Source organism: Numenius arquata, chromosome 5 (genome assembly GCF_964106895.1).
Source record: "Numenius arquata chromosome 5, bNumArq3.hap1.1, whole genome shotgun sequence".
Lineage (NCBI taxonomy): Eukaryota > Metazoa > Chordata > Aves > Charadriiformes > Scolopacidae > Numenius > Numenius arquata.
In genome coordinates, this window is record NC_133580.1 from 11,394,466 (window position 1) to 11,414,426 (window position 19,961).

General features: G+C 36.2%; 1 protein-coding gene across 2 annotated transcripts in view; it reads right to left on the reverse strand.

The window, feature by feature from the left end:
• The window catches only part of TENM1 (teneurin transmembrane protein 1), a 249,015-nt gene extending 231,425 nt beyond the window's left edge, over nucleotides 1-17,590 (reverse strand). For both annotated transcript variants that reach the window (XM_074147706.1, XM_074147705.1), the window contains exon 1: nucleotides 17,319-17,590. In XM_074147706.1, coding sequence (XP_074003807.1) covers nucleotides 17,319-17,535 — 217 coding nt within the window. In that variant the 5' untranslated portion in view covers nucleotides 17,536-17,590. The remainder of the gene's footprint in view (nucleotides 1-17,318) is intronic.
• Between the last annotated feature and the right edge of the window lie 2,371 nt (nucleotides 17,591-19,961).

Below are 19,961 nucleotides of genomic sequence, written 5' to 3' on the forward strand. Positions count from 1 at the left end.
TAAAGACGGCTGGCAAGACTGCTATCATGGAACAGAGTGCTATGAAGCATTTAAAAAACAACTCTTAAGGAAGGTTTTCAAGCAACACTGGATTATGCCCCCAAAATAAAATTGGAAACTTTGTTTTCATGATTTTGAAAATCCAACTCACAGATTAATTTTTCTATTTTCCCCATAAATTCACGAACCGCTTTTGTGTCATCACCTTTTCCACTAAAAAAAAAAAATAATTAAAAAAATCAACTCAGACTGCAAGATACTTCATATTAGAGCTTAGAATGGCTAAACAGTTTCACTTTCCCCTATTTTGGATTAGGGGTGCATGCATTTGCACACTTTTTTTTCTTTTTTCCTGATCTTTCAAAAATTTACATGTGGTAGACATACCTTACATGATCTTAATAAATTAACATCTACTATGGAAGCAGCATATTCTTTCATTTAGATTGAACTGCTAAGTAACATTTAGACCAACAAACGTACCCTTCAGATTAATCTTGGAATGAGGAAACAAGAAAGCATGCGCATGTGCACAAGCTCTTCAGTACTTCCATTCACATCCAATTACATCCAGCTGCCAACCTGACATCAATGAGAACATATGAAAGACAACTTGGCACATCCGTTCCATTTGATTAGGCAACTGGGGATACAGCTTGTCAGTCAAATAACCCCTCTTCCCCCAAAAAACTCGAGGGGTTTGTCATCAAATGTTCCATCTGATCAAGAAATGAGAGATTAAACTGCCTTCAAAAATTCTGACCACTTCTGCTCCCGTCTTTCTTCAAGTGTTCAGTTTACCAAAGGGATTTCGAGAACAGCAGCTCAAACTCAAAGATCAGCTCTACTGCAGTTTAAGAAATATTAAAACAATTTAATGGAAATAATTGGTTTTGCGTATCTTATTTTTGATACATACAATCACAATAACTGTTTATCAGCTGTCTAATTTCCTTCCAAGACCTTAATTAGATTTCCAAATATTTCCAGATGTTATTTCTTCTACATTATACTTCTATAACTATATAAATTATAAGGACTATTACATTCTGTTTCAGCAACTACAGAACGGGGTCATTTTTGGTTTTATACCATCAAGATGCATCAAAGTAACTCAGCTGAAAGCAGTGCAGTTGTTCTAGGTGCGCATCCCCAGAAAATACACTGTGGCAATCTTACATCAATATCACACAGCTTCATTATTAAGTTAAATATGCAGTTCTTAAAACATATTTTACCCTAAAATGCACATCATGATTACTAAGGAAAGATGAAAATCTGAGACATTTGTGTCAGATAATAAAAAGTTATTATAAGTTCCTAAGCATATAATATGGTACCTACAAAATTTTCCATCTCAGGATTTGATGTAGAGCTCTAAAAGAGGGAACTACCACCATCATTCCTGTACTTCACCAAAGGGAACTAAGTATGAGAAGAATTCCAAAGCACACAAAATCAAAAGACCTCTGTACATTTTCTTGAAGTTTAAACAAGTGCTGGGAATCCCTATGATCTGTCACCAAAATTCATCCAAACTTGGGAACACAGCCACTACGTGAAGAAATAACTCCAGTATTTTTATGTGGGTAAGAGCACTTGGCTTGATTTTTTGCAGCTCTAGACCTTTTTGATTTCCTTGCCCATTCTTAATGTGAGTTCTAATTGTTTTAAAATATAAAATGGCTTAATTTTAGCACCTGCTCTAATCACTGACTTCGAAAACTCCAGCCCATGATTTAACCACATCGCATTTTTATCTTTCACACAAACACAGTCATGTAATTGATACCTGGGAAGTAACAAGTCACTGACTGGTAAGTATTAAAATGCAATTGCTCACCTTTGAAAATTAGTAGGCAGCCACCTGGTCTTTCTAATAAAAATCACATGTAATGTTGACTATCCAAAACTAAAGCCAAATCCCCTTCATCATCATGTCTTAGTAATGTTGGGAGGCTGAATACCTAACATGACATAGCTCAAAGTTGTTAATTCAACAACTTTGTCAGACAAAGTTGTTGTGTTGCTTCCTGAAAAAGAAAATAGGAAATGAAATAATTTGTCTGGATCTTAACAGACTGAAAAACACAGGAAGAACTAGCCACAGTATTAGCATTCCCCATAAAAATACCTTCTGAAGTTTTCCAGCATCTGCCTTTGAGACATTTTATTTGTGGAATAGGAGATGCGCACCTTCTTCATAGCTAACATACCCTGTATCCTGCAGCAGTGGGCAACTGAAAGCATGTAAGCTCACCATAACTCTTGGTTCTGCAAAGCTGCTGGATCAATGATGCTTGGGAAGAGTCAAAGTTATGAGCCTCCACAGCAGCTGAGAGTACTCTAACCCAAAGAAAATAAATCAAACCAAAAGGGCACTAACAAATTAGCCTGCAGTGGCCCTGTAAACTCTTCCGTGCCCTGAAGGAAAGCTTGCCATAGGCAGCCAAGCAAAGCTCACGTTCTGTATTGCTGGAAATACTTTGTGCCTCCTTATTAAAAAATTCACAGTTGGAGATGAACTAATTGAGGTGGTGGAGACAGTAACACAGAAAGCACTTAGAATGTAATTAAGCCACGATCAGAAAAGGGACACATAAGGGAGAGAGCACTCAAAACAGCGTCTCCAGGGAAATACCAGATTCAAGCAAAACCGAAAGCAACTGTGTATTAAACCATGTTCAAAGACATTTATATATACTGCTAAAAGAATCTGCACAGATATAAATTCAAACACTAAGGCCACAGCTAATGAGGAAAAAAAACAAATAAACCTTAGTTTTAGATAACTTCATGTGCTTTAATGCACACCAGAGACGGGTGTTTTGATGGGAAGAAGAGGCCCCATCCTGCACCTGAGATATTGTGAATCACGCTGGCGACCTAAGAACAAGAACACTACAGGAGCATTAAGTGTCTCAATTCTTTTGGTTTTATTCTATAAAAACACACTTAAGCTCTACTGTTAGCTGTTCTGGAAGGCCTATAGCAGCACAGTTCATACATATACTCACTATATTAAGGAGGGGGAAAACAAACGAAACAGAGTATCAACTATCAACTTCATAATCTTCACTTAACATATGTAACAAATTCCCTTTGTGACAAACTGCAGTCTAGAGAGAGTCTACAGAATTTAGTGCATATTTTTCCCTTAGTGTTAACTGTTTTATGGGGGGGGAGGGGCGGGGGGAAGGTATCAAAAAAAATACAAGCTAATATCCAGTTACATAAGTAATTGCTTTCAGTTAAAAAAAGAGAAAATGCTAAAATATCCTTTTGTAAAAAGGTTTCTTCTAGCAGACAGCTTTATGTTTTAAACACACCTTAAAACTCTTTTCCATTGTTTTTTCATATTAAATTTGTTTCATGCAAACCTGCTGAGTTCAGAGTCTTCACAAGAAACAGTTCCCCTATAGGGTACAAGTCACATGTGGATTTTGCCTTTTTCACATCATCTAACATTCAGTATTGTCTCATTTCCCTACCAGCTGCTTCACCATTTCCTGAGCTGCACCATCTCGTACTGTGTCCGATATTAGACACAGCAGTGACAGAGCAAACGGGAAATAAACAGCACAGCTGATCAGGAGCACTGGCAAAGGATGCACGCAGCACATCCAGAAGTGGTTATCAGTGAAAATACCCCACCGCTTCTCTTCGAAAACATACCAAGATCATCTCTGACTCGACTCTAATCAGACAGAGCTCTTATAAATCAGTCCGATTCCTATTTCAGTAAACACTTGAAGAATTGAGCACTGAAACAGGAGCAGGCATTTTTTAATGATAGAGCTCCCAATGGAGGGGGAAGGAGGGAAGGAAGGGCTTGGACTCAATGGGTTTGAACGTGAGAATGACTCAAAACCAAGAAAGATGCAACAGTGAGCTACCATGTAGCAATGAAGAAAGTGAACATAGGACAAAGAGCCAATTTCACCAGGCTAATAAGAAGAACTTATTTGAATTGTCATACCAACATCCCACATATTCAGGAAGAGTATGTACATCCATCATTCCTGTCCCCTTCCCACATCTCCTTCGTTTATTTCATTTTCAAAAGGAGTAATGTATAAAAAGCAAGGAATGAATGGATGGACACCAGGACAGAAAACAAAACATTGAATGAGAAGCAGGCTGTTGATGCACTGTTACTGAAAAGCTTAAGAGATACTGATCAGAAAATTTCACAAGTCAGTATTCTCCTGTTTAACACTGTTGCTTAGACTAGTTTACTGAAAGTGTAACAGGCAGATTTATTAAGCATGTTTTGACGATAATTTTTACAAAACAATGATACACTGTAAAATTGTGTTGAACGTTGCCAAAGACAAGTCAGTAAATACCTCACTTGCAAAGAATCTGCTACTGAACTCTACTTCAGACACTGACTGATCTCTTACAGCTGTTATTGCAGCTACTTTTTATTTAGCACTTTTATTCATTTTAATAATAATAGTTACACAAAAGAAAGAAAATAGCCTTTATGTTCCTTTTCTCTCCGCTAGTAGTACTTACTAGCCATTAAAAATATTTTATGCATATCATTCTTCTGAAAAGATCACAAAATTAAACTGAAATATAGGTATTTGCTAGCAACATTATTCTACTCAATTGACAGCTATAGTAGTGGGTTTTTCTAGACTAATTTAAGGACTGATACTTCTTTTAGTAAGTACAATCCTTGAGAAAAGCTTTAAAATACAGAAATATAATGTCTGAATCGATCACAATAGAGATCTAAATTGCAGCAGCAAGTTTCAGCAAAGCAGCTGTAACTTGTTTATATTCACTGTGCTGCTACCTCACATTCAGGTGAGGGATTTTAAGGCAGCACATGGAAAGATGACTGGCAGGTGTCTCTTTTTTTTCCTAAACCATCAAGCACTGTATAAAGGAAGAGTTTTCTAACCCTCATCATGCTCATTTGACCCAAATCTGATACCACAGATGAGGAAGCATTATTAAAGCATGAGGAACCATAAGCTCCATGCTGCCAAAACAGTGACAGAGATGACTGGTGGTGTGAGAAGTTTGGTTTATTTGAGTGAAGCTGTTCAGGGATGATGATAATTATCTGTGAAATGAATATTCATCACACGGGTGAATTCAAGATTGAATAATACTTCACTAGAGAGTGGGAATAATATCAGGGAGAAGTTGGCCAAAGCAGACACGGTTCACTTTGTACTGAGGTCTAGTGCAGCTGTATAACACACAGACGGGTGCCAGGAATTCATGAACTGGAGAAACAGCCTGCAGTAGGCAGACCTATCCCCTATGTTAGTTTCTAAATACAAAGCTGAAAATTAGCTAAATAGCTTTTATATCCCTGAAGGTATGCTCAGCCCTACTCCAATAAATACATTACTGCTATTATTTCCGCAGTAAATAGCACTGATGTATCCAACACCACTCCTTCCTTTTTTCCACAACTCCAAAATCTTTTCCTGTTACAGAACATCTTGTTTATTTAAAGTAATGAAAATTTTCAGAGGCAACCATTTCAAAAGATACAGCCTGTCTCTACCAATTTCTTTGCTAGTAGCACAAGCCTCTGGCCAGCTGAAGCAAACACCTGGCAACTGACCCAAAAACACAATGGCCGGAAGTTCTCAAATGTTTTTTAAAAGAGTAATGTAGAAAGCTGATTAGGCTATTTTGAAGGACCTTTCCTTTTATGACCGAAACAACAGTTGAACAGCTACATGGGGTAACAGAGACTTGAGAACACAGAGAGGAGTCTGACAGGACAACAAAGGAAAAAGGAAACACTACCTTTATCTTCTGGCTCCAAAACAGCAGAGTGAAGCTACAACAACCCTTAACTGCAAACCAGCAGTACTTCAGTGAGTAGCAATAACTAAACCTATCATGTAGTGAAGGCAGTGGTAAAGGTACACACCATGTACCACCATCTGCATGACTGCTCCAGAGTCATATGGAAGGCAGGTGGGTTCCAGCCTGCTGACCAGAGCTACCACTGATCTCCTGTCCCTGTGCCACCCCTGGGAAGCAAGCCAAACTGTAGATAGTGCCATTAAAGTAGTAAAAGTGTGGGGAGGAGCTAAGAGATACTTTAAAAACATGCATCAATGAGATCTTCAGAAGTCTGACCCAGCAGCCAGGACATAAAGATAGACAAATAATTGAGTAAGTATTTTTTTTTTAATTGTCTGAAAGAAGATTCATTTTCCAAGCATAGAATAAAAGCAAACTATTAGCATCCTTCTCCTCAAACACCTAAACTCTACTGATCAATGGCCAACAATTAATTGTAAACATTAAGTAATCGCTACTACAATATCAGCTTAAACTCATGTCACACCTATAAGCATAATTCTCACTGATACCAGGAACAACTGTATCCCTAGAATCAACAGTTCAATTAATCCTTTGAGAATCTGTATGCAAGGCAAAGCAACCAAATAAATCCTTCAAATATTTCCTTTCCAAACCCACTAGTTACACACTTCTGACAAAACACTACTCAAGGTTATGTACTGACACATGCTACAATACATAATTTGTAATGGACTTTGTTGTTAAAGTCAAAGATTATTTTCTGATTTACAGAAGTATGACTAGTGAAGTCAAAGGACTGACTGCATACAGAATTAGTATTAAAAACAGACCTGTGTTTTTCATATCTTTATCCATAAACAGAAACGTAAAATTAATTTCCTCCTATATCTTCAAAAAAAAAATCTACAGAAAAAGAATAGTCTTAATCCAAAGACCAAAGCAAAATATAAGACTGCAAGTCAGATACTTTCTCTTAAGACTAAAAAACCCAAACCATAAAAATTAATGCATTAATTTATTAAGGAATTTAATAATTGAGAAATGAATTAAGATCAATAAAACCCCCCAAATACCTTAGAAAATTCCTCAAGCTAAGTTTAAATGTTAAGAAAGCAATTAAAACTATCAAGCAGCATATCAAAATACTGTCTTGCCATAATGCATTCCTGAACAAAGATGCCTAAGTCAGTTTATTTAGTTTTAGCTTTACCCATAGAAGTAGTATAATGCTGAAAGTTTTGCCTGTGCTAACTGGTTAGGTGAAGGGTATGCTTTGTCCTTTGTCATAGACACAAGGTGAGTGTGCTCCGACATTAAATTATGTTATGCTCAATAAGATCGTGCAGATACTCCAGTAAACTTATTACTCTTTTACTCATTTTACTTTTGTCACTAGAACTTACTAAATATTACTGAACATAGAACTGACTCAGAAAAGTTGGATACACAGGAGGAGAAAAGAAATATACTTAAGGGAACAAAGATACACTTTATGTGATGGCAGTCACAATGGAAGGAGGAGTGCTGTCAATGCAGATAGGTACCATGTGTTCATCATTATTTTTACAATAGGTAACAGATAAGATGGTCATCCAAGATATGCTCACATGAATGAAGACTTATCCAGTAAGAACAGGCAAATAATTTCATTTTTTCCTTTCTTGATTGAAATACAAGGATTTTTACATACCATACCATTCTCTTAATGAATTCTGTATTTCCTTCCAGAGAGCCAAAGATAAACAGATTTTGTAATCCATCCCCAAGTACACAATGAGAAAAGGAACCACAGTAACAGGAAATTATTAGCACCTTTTCCAAGCAGCACAGGGGAATACTTCTGGGGGCAACTATTAAACAACGTTTCTAATATTTAGCTATTTAAACTCTTAGTAACTGACTCCAATTGTAAAGAACACACACACATGCAATTGGTCCAAAGTTAGCATGCATGTGCACACACTTCTGATTTCCGCCTTTGTTTTAATATTCTGCATCTCCATCTGTGCAATGAAATCTCAGAAAAAAATTCTGGCTATTTTTCTGGACTAATCAGGGTAGGGTGCAAAACTGCACCTTAAAGTAATGCAGATAGAATTTGTATTGTACTATGTCAATAACACACACGTACCCTTCTGTATTTACACACATGTACCCTTCTGTATTTATACACACATTTGTAGTAACAGATGTGAAAAATTCCACAGAAATAACAGAAGAAAAACATTATTGAAAAATTCTAAAATGAATTCCTGCCTCCAGATGAATGGAATAACTGATTTTATGTAGGGCAATATATGACCCTTTGATTTCTACTAAAAATTATTGAGTAACAATCAATTTCTTTAACTTCATTACTAGGAAGGATTAAAAGTATGTCCCAAAATTAAGTTACAGAAGACCACATAATCACTATCCTGATATCATTAAAAAAAATTTTGAAAGTTCTATTGTCTTGATTACAGCAGCATAAGAAGTTACAGAATTGTTTTTCTTCAATAAATGGTGAAATAAAAAGATCAAGCTAACAAACACCAGTAATTTAATGCAAGTGTTTGAAAAGAAGGAAAAAGTTTGATATGTTCAAATTTAATTGAGTGTAAATGTTTTAACAATATTTGAAGTTGCAATTTGATCAGAATTTAAAAACTTTTATCCCTAAGAAAAGTGCATGCATGTTTCACAGGCCACAAAAAAGATGTTTGAAAAAAACAAAACAACCGCTAGATCTTCTCCGCACTAGTGTTAATTGTATTTCTAGTTATCATAAACGCTCTCTTTTGTCATTTACCTCTCTCTTGAACAATATTTAAGCAAATCATGCAAGCCTCTTGTGTGATGCCAGAAGTACAAAATTCTACAGTTAATCAGTGAAAGCACAAGTGAGATTCCATTTTAAGACTTAGAAAAAAAATATGATTAATAAATTGAATGAATTGCAAAATTAACATAATCATAAATGATAACTCACTATGTTATCTGCATTTCCATTTCTATAACTTTTATACATAACAAAATCTACTTCTAGGGTACATTTTATTACATTATGTTGTTAAGAACATCCTATGTGAATAATCTTTGCTTGGTAATTTAAAATGAAGAGGAACTCAAGTTTTTATGCACTTCTAAACACCAACGACTTTCATACTCTTAAAATATTTAAAAGCAAGGGAGTCTTAAAGATTTCTGGCAAATATTTTGCTGCTTATGTTGTTGTCCATAGGAACTGTACACCTGTATTAGGAAGCCAAAAACCATCAGTATTGGAGAACTGTTAGAAAGCTTAAATAAAACCCCTTGATAAATCACATAGTTTAAACACATTGGGCCATTTATTCCCTTACTTAGGTCACTTTTAGATCAATGCGTCTTCTTTTGTCTGAATGGAAGTAATCTTAAATTATATATGAATTAATGAGAAAGACTGTGGCAAAAAAAGAATTCTCCATTCAGTGGGAGAATTAAAATTCAAATAAATTTTAAAAATAGATAAAAATAAAATATATTAACCTAGTGTTAGCTTAACTAAAATAAATTTTATTAGCAGAACTTTTACAGAACAGTTCATGAAACTGAAATTTTTGTCAGTGTTTAAGACTACACTGATTTCTCCTTCTATGGTAGCCTCCTAGCAGCAAACACTACATGCTTTTGTAAGTGAGATGATTTATTACAGTCCGCCCATTCTTGCAGACCACTTCTATTGCCTTGCTGCTTGTTAAAAAGGAAGCAGGAGCAAGTTCACATGGTCCCATCACACATGTTTTGTTATGTTGAGAAATGCCATCTACAGAAAAGTGGAATAACCTTGAGCATCTCTAGGTTTTTTAAAGTTGATTCACTCTTCTTTATTATTTATTTTCTATTACTTTCATTCCAGGAAAAGTGCTTTACTAGTAAAGTGATATAAACGCTGGCTGAATCACGAAATACTGCACCTCCCATTTAGTTTCTTTGGAAGGAGAGGTCTACACAGTTCACGCTACACTTCTGTGTTAGGAACGTGCTAACAGCAGGGAGGGCCAGATTCTTCTCCACTCCCAGGTATGCAGGAAGGGTGCTTTTGGCACTTCAGTCTCAAAGACAGACTTGTCCCACTTCCAGGGGCCATGGGTGGCATAACCTGATGCTGTTTCCCTTTAGCTAATAGCAGCTTCTTCTACAGCTATCTATTGTCTGTAAAGCATGGTAACAGTCCTGGCTCACAGGATTGAATTTTTCTTGGCAGTTCAAAAATCATGGGTGAAGCTAAACACCTTATATCGATTAAGTCAGTGGCAACACTGAATCAAGCTTTTCAGATAGTGCCATTTTCAGTTATTAGAAAAAGACTAGGACTTACATAATAGCCTATTTCTCAGCCCAATATTTAAAGCAGTCCAGTTGCTTATGTTATTTTTTAGAGAACTTCTGTAACAGTTATGAATTCCAGTACATTAAATAAAGCATTGTCAATCTTTCAAAAATTTTACAAAACTTAACATTTATGTCTCATTAGTCACTGTGTTAATATTATCATTTGAATTTGCTGCCTTCATAATCTCTTGGTGATTTTATTTTTAAATATATTTTATTTATGTTTAAACAGCAACTGTTTATATTTTGATATGTGACTTTTCTACGTCCTCAGATTATTTTTTCTGAGGTTACAGCTGTAAGTGACTATATCAATCATACTCAGTATTCGCTGTTTTGTTCTAGAACTGGTGCTTGGGGGGGTGGTGGTGAAAGAGACAATCTGCTGGTGTTAAACATTACCTTATTCCTTCCATGCTGTTTTTTCCATCTGAGCTAAAGATACTTCATCCACTTGCAAAGCATTCCTAATAAGTGACAGTCAGCAGGAAACTAATTTTTGAGCAGCTTCCAATAAAACTGAAACTTTGAAAGCAGAACAAGATTTTAAATCACATTCACAATTTATTTCACATAAATACCTATAGAACTAAGTTTAGAAGTATTGGAGTCTCATTCGCAAAAGAAAAACTAATTCAAGCTCTAAATGAATTAGGACACACCCACCCTGCTGTTTATCCAGATAGGCAGCAATGTCATCGACTCACTGAGCTACTTCTTGACAGTTCTTTAGTTTGAGAGGTACAAAATCTTCTGACAGATACATAATTGAAAAATCCTTGGAAGAAATGTTATTTTATTTCAGCATCTGCTCTATAAATGAAGATAAGCAAACCAGATTTCCAGTTCCAGAAAACAAGACAGCTCTTCTTTGTTTCAAAAGGAGTGCCATAAAAGACACAGCAAGAGTATGTATATTAAAATGACTTGTTGGACAAGTGCAGAGCCCTTCACTGGTTCCCCTGGTCTGTAATATTCGCTTTGACATTCTGTCTTAATGTTTGTTCATATCTTGGTTTTAATTTACGACAGATCTTCTTGGGCACTTTTAAGTGTTATAGGAAGAGGCTCAATATAGCAAAAACATTTTAAAGATATATTTCCAGGCTTCAACAAACAGAATTCCAATACATACTAACTCAAAAGTTTAAGCCCCTGCTGTAGATATTCCATTAGTATTGGGCACAGCTTACTGTAAGGACTGCTATATCTCAGTTTCCGTTACAGTGGCTGGGTTACCCTCCCCTTCTGATTTTTATTGCTAAGATTTCTGGCATTTTACACCATAGAAAATTGGTGATTCAGAGAAGAAAATGGAAATTAGGATTGCCATTTTTATTTGTACACCGACAAATGAATTGTTAAACTTGAGTAACATTTGGAGAACGCTTTTTTCATTCCTTGGAGGAGATTTGTTAGCAGGGGATTAGAAATGCACTGTGATCTTTCTCTAGTTTATTTCCTTTCTCAGTAGGTTTTGAGGTTTTTTTTCTCACTTTTCCCCTCTCTCGGATATTCACTTTTTAAATCAAAAGAATTACTTATGAGAATGAAACTATTTTTGATCATACAAGGCATCTTTTTTCACTGAGATGATGGCAGATATTATAAGATTGGAAGCAGCATTACAGGAACGGTGACAGCAGGTTACAAGTTTTTTTAACAGTTGTGATCTAGGGAAGGGGCACCCACTTCAGCCTTGCGGGAAAAAGAGTCTCTTTGCACATTCATTTTGCTCATGTATTTTTGATTTGATGAAGGGAAGGAAAAGTATTCCCTCTGTGAGATTTTAAATGAAGCCACAAACATACAGTTTCCTCACTCTATTTATTTCAAGGAGAGAAATTTCCAATTACTTGGGAAATCAAGAAAGAATATCCAGAGGGGGTCTGAATCTAAGCGCAGCTTTTCCTTCCCTTAGAGTTTGCAGATACTCCCCACATGGAGGAGAAGGCTGCGGTCCAGGAAGCCACGGGGAACTGCTCATCGCACTGTTTTTCTCTGGGATACAGTAACATCGCCATGATTAGAACACAACTAGCCAAACAAAGCACAGCACACCAGGAATCCCTCTTTCTGCAAGGGAATACAGGAGGAGACAATGCACTAAAGCTTTAGGAGCGTGAAGTCTTTTACTCCATCTTATACGTAATTTTTTTTGGACAACAGGAAGCTCATAAACACTCAGACCAGATGGTGTAACATACAGCAGCAGGAGATGGAGCTTATTAGCTGTCGCTTCCTTCCGCTAGTATGCAGCCCAGGAATCTGAAGGACCTTTAAATCACCCTCTACCAAAAGCTGAGTCCCTTTCATGAGACAGTACGAGGGAACTATTGTGTGCCCTTACACAGACAGCACTTCTTCATTATGCTTCAAGTCCCTGCTCTAAAGTATGCAGGTAAAAAAACATGTGTAAATTCTCAGATGATTTTCCAAAATTAGCAAAATATTGCTGCAGACAAGATTAAAAGTCTAAAATTTAAATGTCTGGTGTTTGCAAACAATTGAGAAAAAGATTCTACTAATACAAAATACCTCAATTTTGATACCAGCCCTGTCCAGTAATAGTATGTTACCTGAAGTCTTCTGTGCTATATTTGCATTTTCTTCCTTAAATTACAGAATTTCAAGAAAAGTGCTTGCATAAATAATTGGTTTCCTTTGTAATCAGTCTGTTCCTACCTTCCCCTTCCAGAACTCAGGAATGCTTCATTCCATTGTGCTACAATCACTTTCCACAACAACTCAATACAAAGCTCTAAACAAATTATACAGCTTAGTGGTTAAAAAAAAATAAATCCCATCCTTCATTAACCCACAAATCTCATCATAAAGAAAACACTGGGAACAAGAGACGTAAATTCCTACCCAGCTGAAGAGTTCAGAACTACCCCATTTCTAAAAGCCTAATAACAGTAGTTCTTTTAAGAGTGACTTGTCATTTTATACTTTTCCTTACCCTTTTCAAAAGTAATGATCTCCCCCTCCAGCTGCAACATAAGAAATAAATGCATTTTACTGTGTCCTGTTTACATGTTAGTAAGTAGCCATTACGATATTCTTTATTTTGATAGTCTGTCACATGGATACTGCTGGCGAAGGCTCCAAAATGTGCAACTAGCAGGTCGAACTATACTGAACTTTTCTATCCCTATTCCGTCGACCACCAGCTCTACCTTCTTAACATCAACAAGAAATTAAATAATGAAATTGTTCCCTTCATTAACTGCTCTTTGTGGAAGTTTAGAACCACAGAGTCCCAAATTCACCCAGATAAGGGATCCAAATTTCTATTAAAACAATGAAAAAAATCAGAGCCACGCTGTTGGCATCAATTTCCTCTGGGAGAGCTCACAAGACCCCAACCTTGGGGTATGCTAGAGTACTGTTCTAGTGTTATACGTAACAGATTAAGGGGAGAAGCTAATAAAGATCACCTTATTTATCTTTACACAGTATTTAAAAATAAAGTAATTGAAACAAAAAGCACATGATACATACAACCCAAATTCAACTCTCCATGGCCCTGGTACAGACACAAAGCAGATCTGCTGCTCTGCATGGATTTACATAATTCTGAAATGAGAGGAGAATATGGCTATTGTGTAAAAAGCTTTTGCTACTTCACAGATGACAAAAAAACGGCAATGACATTTTCCTGACAGGACAATTTCCTACCATTGCTTGTCAGCACGCTTTATATTTATGTCTACAATGGTAAGTAAAACTGGTTTTGACTGGTCATATGACGTTAAGAATTACATGTATTGAAGCCTTCCTTCCTGGTAAGCTTGAATTTGCTAAACTTTAAAGCACAGCAAATCAGACCGCCAATTTCTGCACCCCACATGTAGCTTTCCTTTCTAGGGAAAGAAAAGGCTTTTCGGCACTGGAACATTTCTATTTCCTACGTATCCTCACCATTGCTAGAACATAACAGAGGGCAGAAATGAGAATCAGCAACAGCAGTAAGCTAAAAAAATCAAGGATGAAACAGAAGTGGCCTCAGGCTGAAGAGCACAACGGAGTTCATTCAAGGAAGATCTTGAACATTTAGCTGGATCTGTTTACCTATTGTTCCTGAAGATAATTTTAAATACCTACTCTACAAAACATTTACTGTGTTAACAAGCTGCAACTTTAGTCCTTACAAAAAAGTTTTCCTTACCTCTTGGGCTAAAAGCAGAAAAGGTCAATTCTTTGTGAAGCACTCTAAAACGTCATTTCCCAGAATACTAGCAATGCTGACTTTTTCACACAGATTTACCAGAAAATATTTGCTGTTGGATCCTCCTTCTAGGAATAACTCCAGTTTGCCTTGCCCATAATGCAGTTCAATATATTTACCTTGCCAGGAAACACACGTTTGTCTAACCAGAAATTTACCACCGTATGCTCACATTGTTAACGATCAATAAACTTTATCATGCCAAAGACTCAATCCCAGATGCTTATCCTATCAGGAATTCATTCCTCTAGATGAGTGTTTTCTACAAATCTATAATTAACCTAAAAGCCATAAAGCTTTTTTGTACTGCCAGTATTTGTAGAGTTCAGCTCCTTTCATATTTACTTTGGTGGAAACAGAGAAAACCGTGGAGGAAAACAGTTCTAAGGATGTAAACATGTCACAAATAAGCTAGATGTTCAATCTATGTATAGTACAACTATGAGAACCTTTTTCCTCACAGACAGGTCCATCAATGAGTTTCCTAGCAAGAACAACATTTCTGATGACTTCTGCCAATTCTACCCCATCTCTTTCAAGTACAAAACAACATTTACTAATTCTTCCAAGATGTAACTGTCTGATTTAAATCACTAGAAAGATATAAGGATGAATTTCTGAGAAGTTGAACAGGTACATTCAGCAGTGCAATTATAAACTCAGTTATACCATACTGAATTTGTCACAGGAGAAAACTATGATTTCTAGTACAACAAGCAAAGTTCAACTCCATCCTTACAAACCAGTACACAAGTTTGTTTTTAAAAACACTTTTATGCTCAATAACACAATAAAGCAAGCAGTATATATTAAATAATAATATACTGACCTAGACAATTCAGGAAAGAAGGTGTTTAGAGGTAAACAAGTATTTAAGTGCTGCCCTGTGTATTAACAAACTGCTGTAGATGCTTAAGAGATTTTCTACAAACACAGACATCAAGCCTCATACTGCAGTTTGAAGCACTACAAGACTGTATTGCTTCCAAGTGGAAAAATACCAATACTTCTAAAAGACAAGATCTGCAAATTCATATGGTATCTCATAAAAAATACTTTGAATAGAAAAATCTTGGGGCATATAATGAAATCATCTTACAACACGAGTGTAAAATACTTGTTGGTTTGCACAAGCATAGATCTGATTCCTAACAGGCCAGGCCTCAATAAGTTCATGCCTGACGACTTCTTGCAGAAACGCACACTAATTTGACCATTTCTCCAAAATTATTAATGCGATTGCTTTCAGAGGCACTGTTATGGAAGAATAAATTCAATATATGACATACAGGCTGGTTTCTTATGCCTACAATAGAGTGATTACAACCCTTTTATGTGTGTTCAAGCTAGTGCTGCTACAGCTAACACGCATATCAACAGCAGCAAAGCTTTGCAAACAGGGAGCTCTTCAGAGGCCTAGGTCAATGCAGAGGTTATCCTTTCATAGCCACAGATATCAGTAATGAGGCAGTTGCTTTAAGTAGATCTAAGAGTACATTTACATCATCTCCAGCTACAACAATATAGCCATATCTTAGTTAACCAAACTCTCATAACATGTTCAAGATCAAGTAATTTATAAAGAATCAAACATGTAAGTTGAGCTTTCTATACAATACTTTGTTGAAATCTGTATTCATGACTGACTTTCCCAATATTGCAGTTTTGTAACTCTTCAGAGGGAATATATATACATGGATTGAGGCTATCTTTGGCAGTTAGGTATTATTTCTCGCATAAATTATAGGTACTTTCAGACAACATTAGTATTATGAAAGCAACTTGATTCAGAATATCTGCAGTAAAAAAAAAAAAAGGCTGTAAGAGCTATATAGCACAGCTACTCTAATTTTTGCATTAATTTACACATCGCAGAGCACACAAACTTTCCAGCTTCCAAAAGTTTATTTTTTATTTTCTTGTAAATAAAGAAAATGATTTTAATATTCAGAAAACTGGGGAAGGCTTCTCTGAGTGAGTGATGAGGGACTGGGTTTCTTTGTTTGTGGGGGTTTTGGTTTTGGGTTATTTACTAAGTACCAATTTTTTTAGCTGAGTACTATAATGCATCAATTTAACCACTTCCGTGAAGACCAAGGAGTGACTGTCCCTGGAACAGGATTCTCATTGCTTCTGACACGCACCCTGATTCCTAAAGATACTCTCCCTGCCCCACCATCCTGCCTGAATCTGTGACAGAGCTAAAGGCAACAGATAAGCCACTTGTCTGTACAAAGTGTATTAATGTAGCACATGGGTTTGCAGGAGCAGCGGTCTATCAGGGAATGCTGCAGTAAATTCTGCTCATTTCCTTCCATTACTTTAGTCTTAGTCTTTAGCTTTTACCTCTAACCAAACAGCAGCTTTTCCTAACCTTAGCTCTACTATGACCAGAAGTCCCCTGTCCGTGTCATGCAAAAGGCTAAACAAGAAACTTAACTGTTGGCTTATTTCTTATACTACACTAATTATCTTCAGTTATCTAAATATATAGCTTGATAATTTATATGATTAGAAACTTTAAGAGAATTTTTGCATTTGAATTCATTCATAGGCTTTGTAAGCACATGCAGAGATAGCTTACAATCCCAATGTTGATCTTATACCAAAATGCATACATCTGCAAAGGGTATGCATTAGTCATTAGTCAACACTAGTAGGAAGAGTAGCTACTACTAAAGAAATATTTATCTATAGCAATCATGTGATCGTCTCCAGAATACCAGTCAATCCATCCTGCTAGAAAAGCAATTTTACTTCAAAAAAAATTTCCTAAATTTCTGATATTACAGTATGGTTAAAAATAGGTAAAAAACGTGTTGTCACTACAAGCCTTTGCTTGCCTGCTGACAAGATGATATTGTTTCACGGGAAGTAATCAGAAAGTAATAACCACAATAAGCAGATAAAATAAACAATTTACCTTGGGTGGACTGGTCAACGGTTTTTCTTTTTCTGCTGTGACTGTTATAATTAAGCCTCAGCTCTTGGCTATATTCATTCAGAGTTTCTCTTGAGTCGTAAGTTTGCCTCTGCTTTCCCCCATCTTCACTTTCATCTGAAGAACTTGTGTAAGTTAGATCCACTTCATGTTTAACTTTTGATAGTGGCTGGTAGGGTTTGCAGTCCATCTGCTCCATCTCTGATTAAATAGGCTCAAAGTCATGAAAACAAGCAACTGGAACTCCTTAAGGAAATAGTCCTGGGAAAAACAACAACAATAATCCATTTCAGATATCATATATAAATTTAGCTCTCAAAAGACCAATTTTATTTTTAGTTGATATAAATCAATTAGATTGTGTTAATATCACTATAACCCAGGAAAGAATCTCAACATGTCTTATTTTACTGTTTTACTTTTTAAAAATAGAATTAAAATAACAGCAACTTGAAGAAAAAAAAAAAAATACCCAAACCAAATCTGAAGCACTATCCCATTACACCGAGCAATAACTGTACCTTATGCATAAAATATGTTCCAAAAACTTGTATTTGCTATTAAAGCTAAGATGGCTCAGTTACTATTTCTCTAAAGGAATATATGTTCATCTTAAGTGAAACTAAATTTTGAATCTTTTAAAATATGAAGCCTAGAAAAAAGGAAGTTCACTCTTTTGAAGTATTTTGCTGTAAATTAAATTACATTCAATCAAGAATATGAGACTTCACACTTTAGAAAACCACCAGACATAGTAAAAACAAAAATACACCACGCTGTTGACTCTATGAGAGCGTATGGCAGTTCACAAATGGACATTTTCCTTTTAGATTGTGTAGACATTCAACTGGAAGAAGCTTCTACCCTGCAGTAAAACCCCTTTTTTTCCTCCTCGTCTCCTGTCTAAACTCATACCAAGACATGGGCTATACTGATCCTCAATGAAACCTTCCAAAATGCAGCTTTCAGTTTTGTATATCATTCAAATAATGTTCAAACCCAACATTATTAAAATCAAGTGGGTTACTGCTGCACATGCAACTGGTGCACTTGTCCTGTAACCTTGCCTTCATAAAGCCGTTTCCATCATTAATTTTAAGGTAAAATCTGCGATCAAATAACAGGGGTTACAGCACACCTTTTACAGCAACATGGTTGGCAAACAGGGAGCTCTGTTCAAATAAGTTTAGGTTGTTTTTTTTCTTTTGGTTTTTTTTTTTTTTTTTAGATTAACAGATGCTATTAACCTAGGAAAAGAAATGTAACAAAAAAGGCATCTATAAACATTATTGCCAGAAGAAGAAAAACATAGACATTAAAAGAGATTTTGCTTAATTAAAAAAAGCAATTGCTCAGAGCTTCTTAATGATTTTAATGTCAGCAGCAGAGGGAAGTAAGTTTAATACCCAATTTGGTATCAGTCCATTTCCCACCTGCAATAAGGACCTTTAACCCTGTACATTGCCAGCTATGAATCTCCAAAAGCAACCACAGAAAGTAAAAACACACAAAAAGTAAACATAGTTTATGTGCATAATTGTTATGCACAGAAAGCACCTCTTATTAGAGGGTTACGCAGATGAGTTTAACTACCGAAATTGTCTGAATTTTTGAGAAACGACTGATTGCAGCTGTCATTGTGCTCCAGCATAGCAAAACTTCATCTCCTGCTTATGTGTCCTCCCAATACTTTTGAAAGGACCACCTTCCTAAGCAAGAGTGGAAAACACTGCAAATGGCATGAAGAGGGAATAAGGTTTCTAACGTAGTAATGGAAGAAAATCCAGGTCCACAAAACCCTTGGAGGGCTGGCAAGAAGGGGGACAGACCACTATAGCAGAAGTAACACCATGAAGTGCGTGTCTTCCCTTCCCCACATCTCAGGACGCTATCTGGAGAAAAAGCGTAAAGACATGAAGACACATCTTTGCTTCAAACACAAAATCTCAGGGAGTCTCATCCAGACATTTAACCCAAGATGGAATAGTTCTCCAGAAACAAATAAAACATAGCTCCTGGATAGAGAGTTTTAGCATTAAAGAGAAAAAAAAAAAAAAAAAAAAAAAAAAAGGTTATCCTCATCTCTTGCTCAACAAAGCAGGCTTGGAAGTGCCCAAGTCAATAAAAAATTCTTAAGAGAGAGAACTAAAAAGATTAAGGAGCTGTCTGTCTACAAGGACCAAGACCAGCTGACAAGCGTGTCATGGGGCTTCAGCAATGAACACAAGTTTTTGTGCTCTAGATTGATTGCACCATAACAAGTTGATGTTAGGATGGTTCTGTAGACAAGTTACTAATAAGCACTATTTGCTTCTCAAAAGCTATTTGCCTAAATAATTTACTGTTATTTGCCAACATTTCGTATTATTGTCTAAGAAGTTTTATGAGTTGCTTTAATGGTCTGCAACAGAAGAACACAAAGGTGCTGTGACTTACAAGCATAGGGTTATCTTAAAAGATTACCTGATGACTCTGTGGAAATGGTTACTGACAGGAAAAAGCCTTCCCATATATCCTGTCTGACAGAACAAATGGAGACAATGCTACAGAAGCCAGAGGAAAATGAGGAGAAATTAAGAGCCTCTACTAAGAAAATGCAGGAGACAAGAAATAAATTTTGCCACG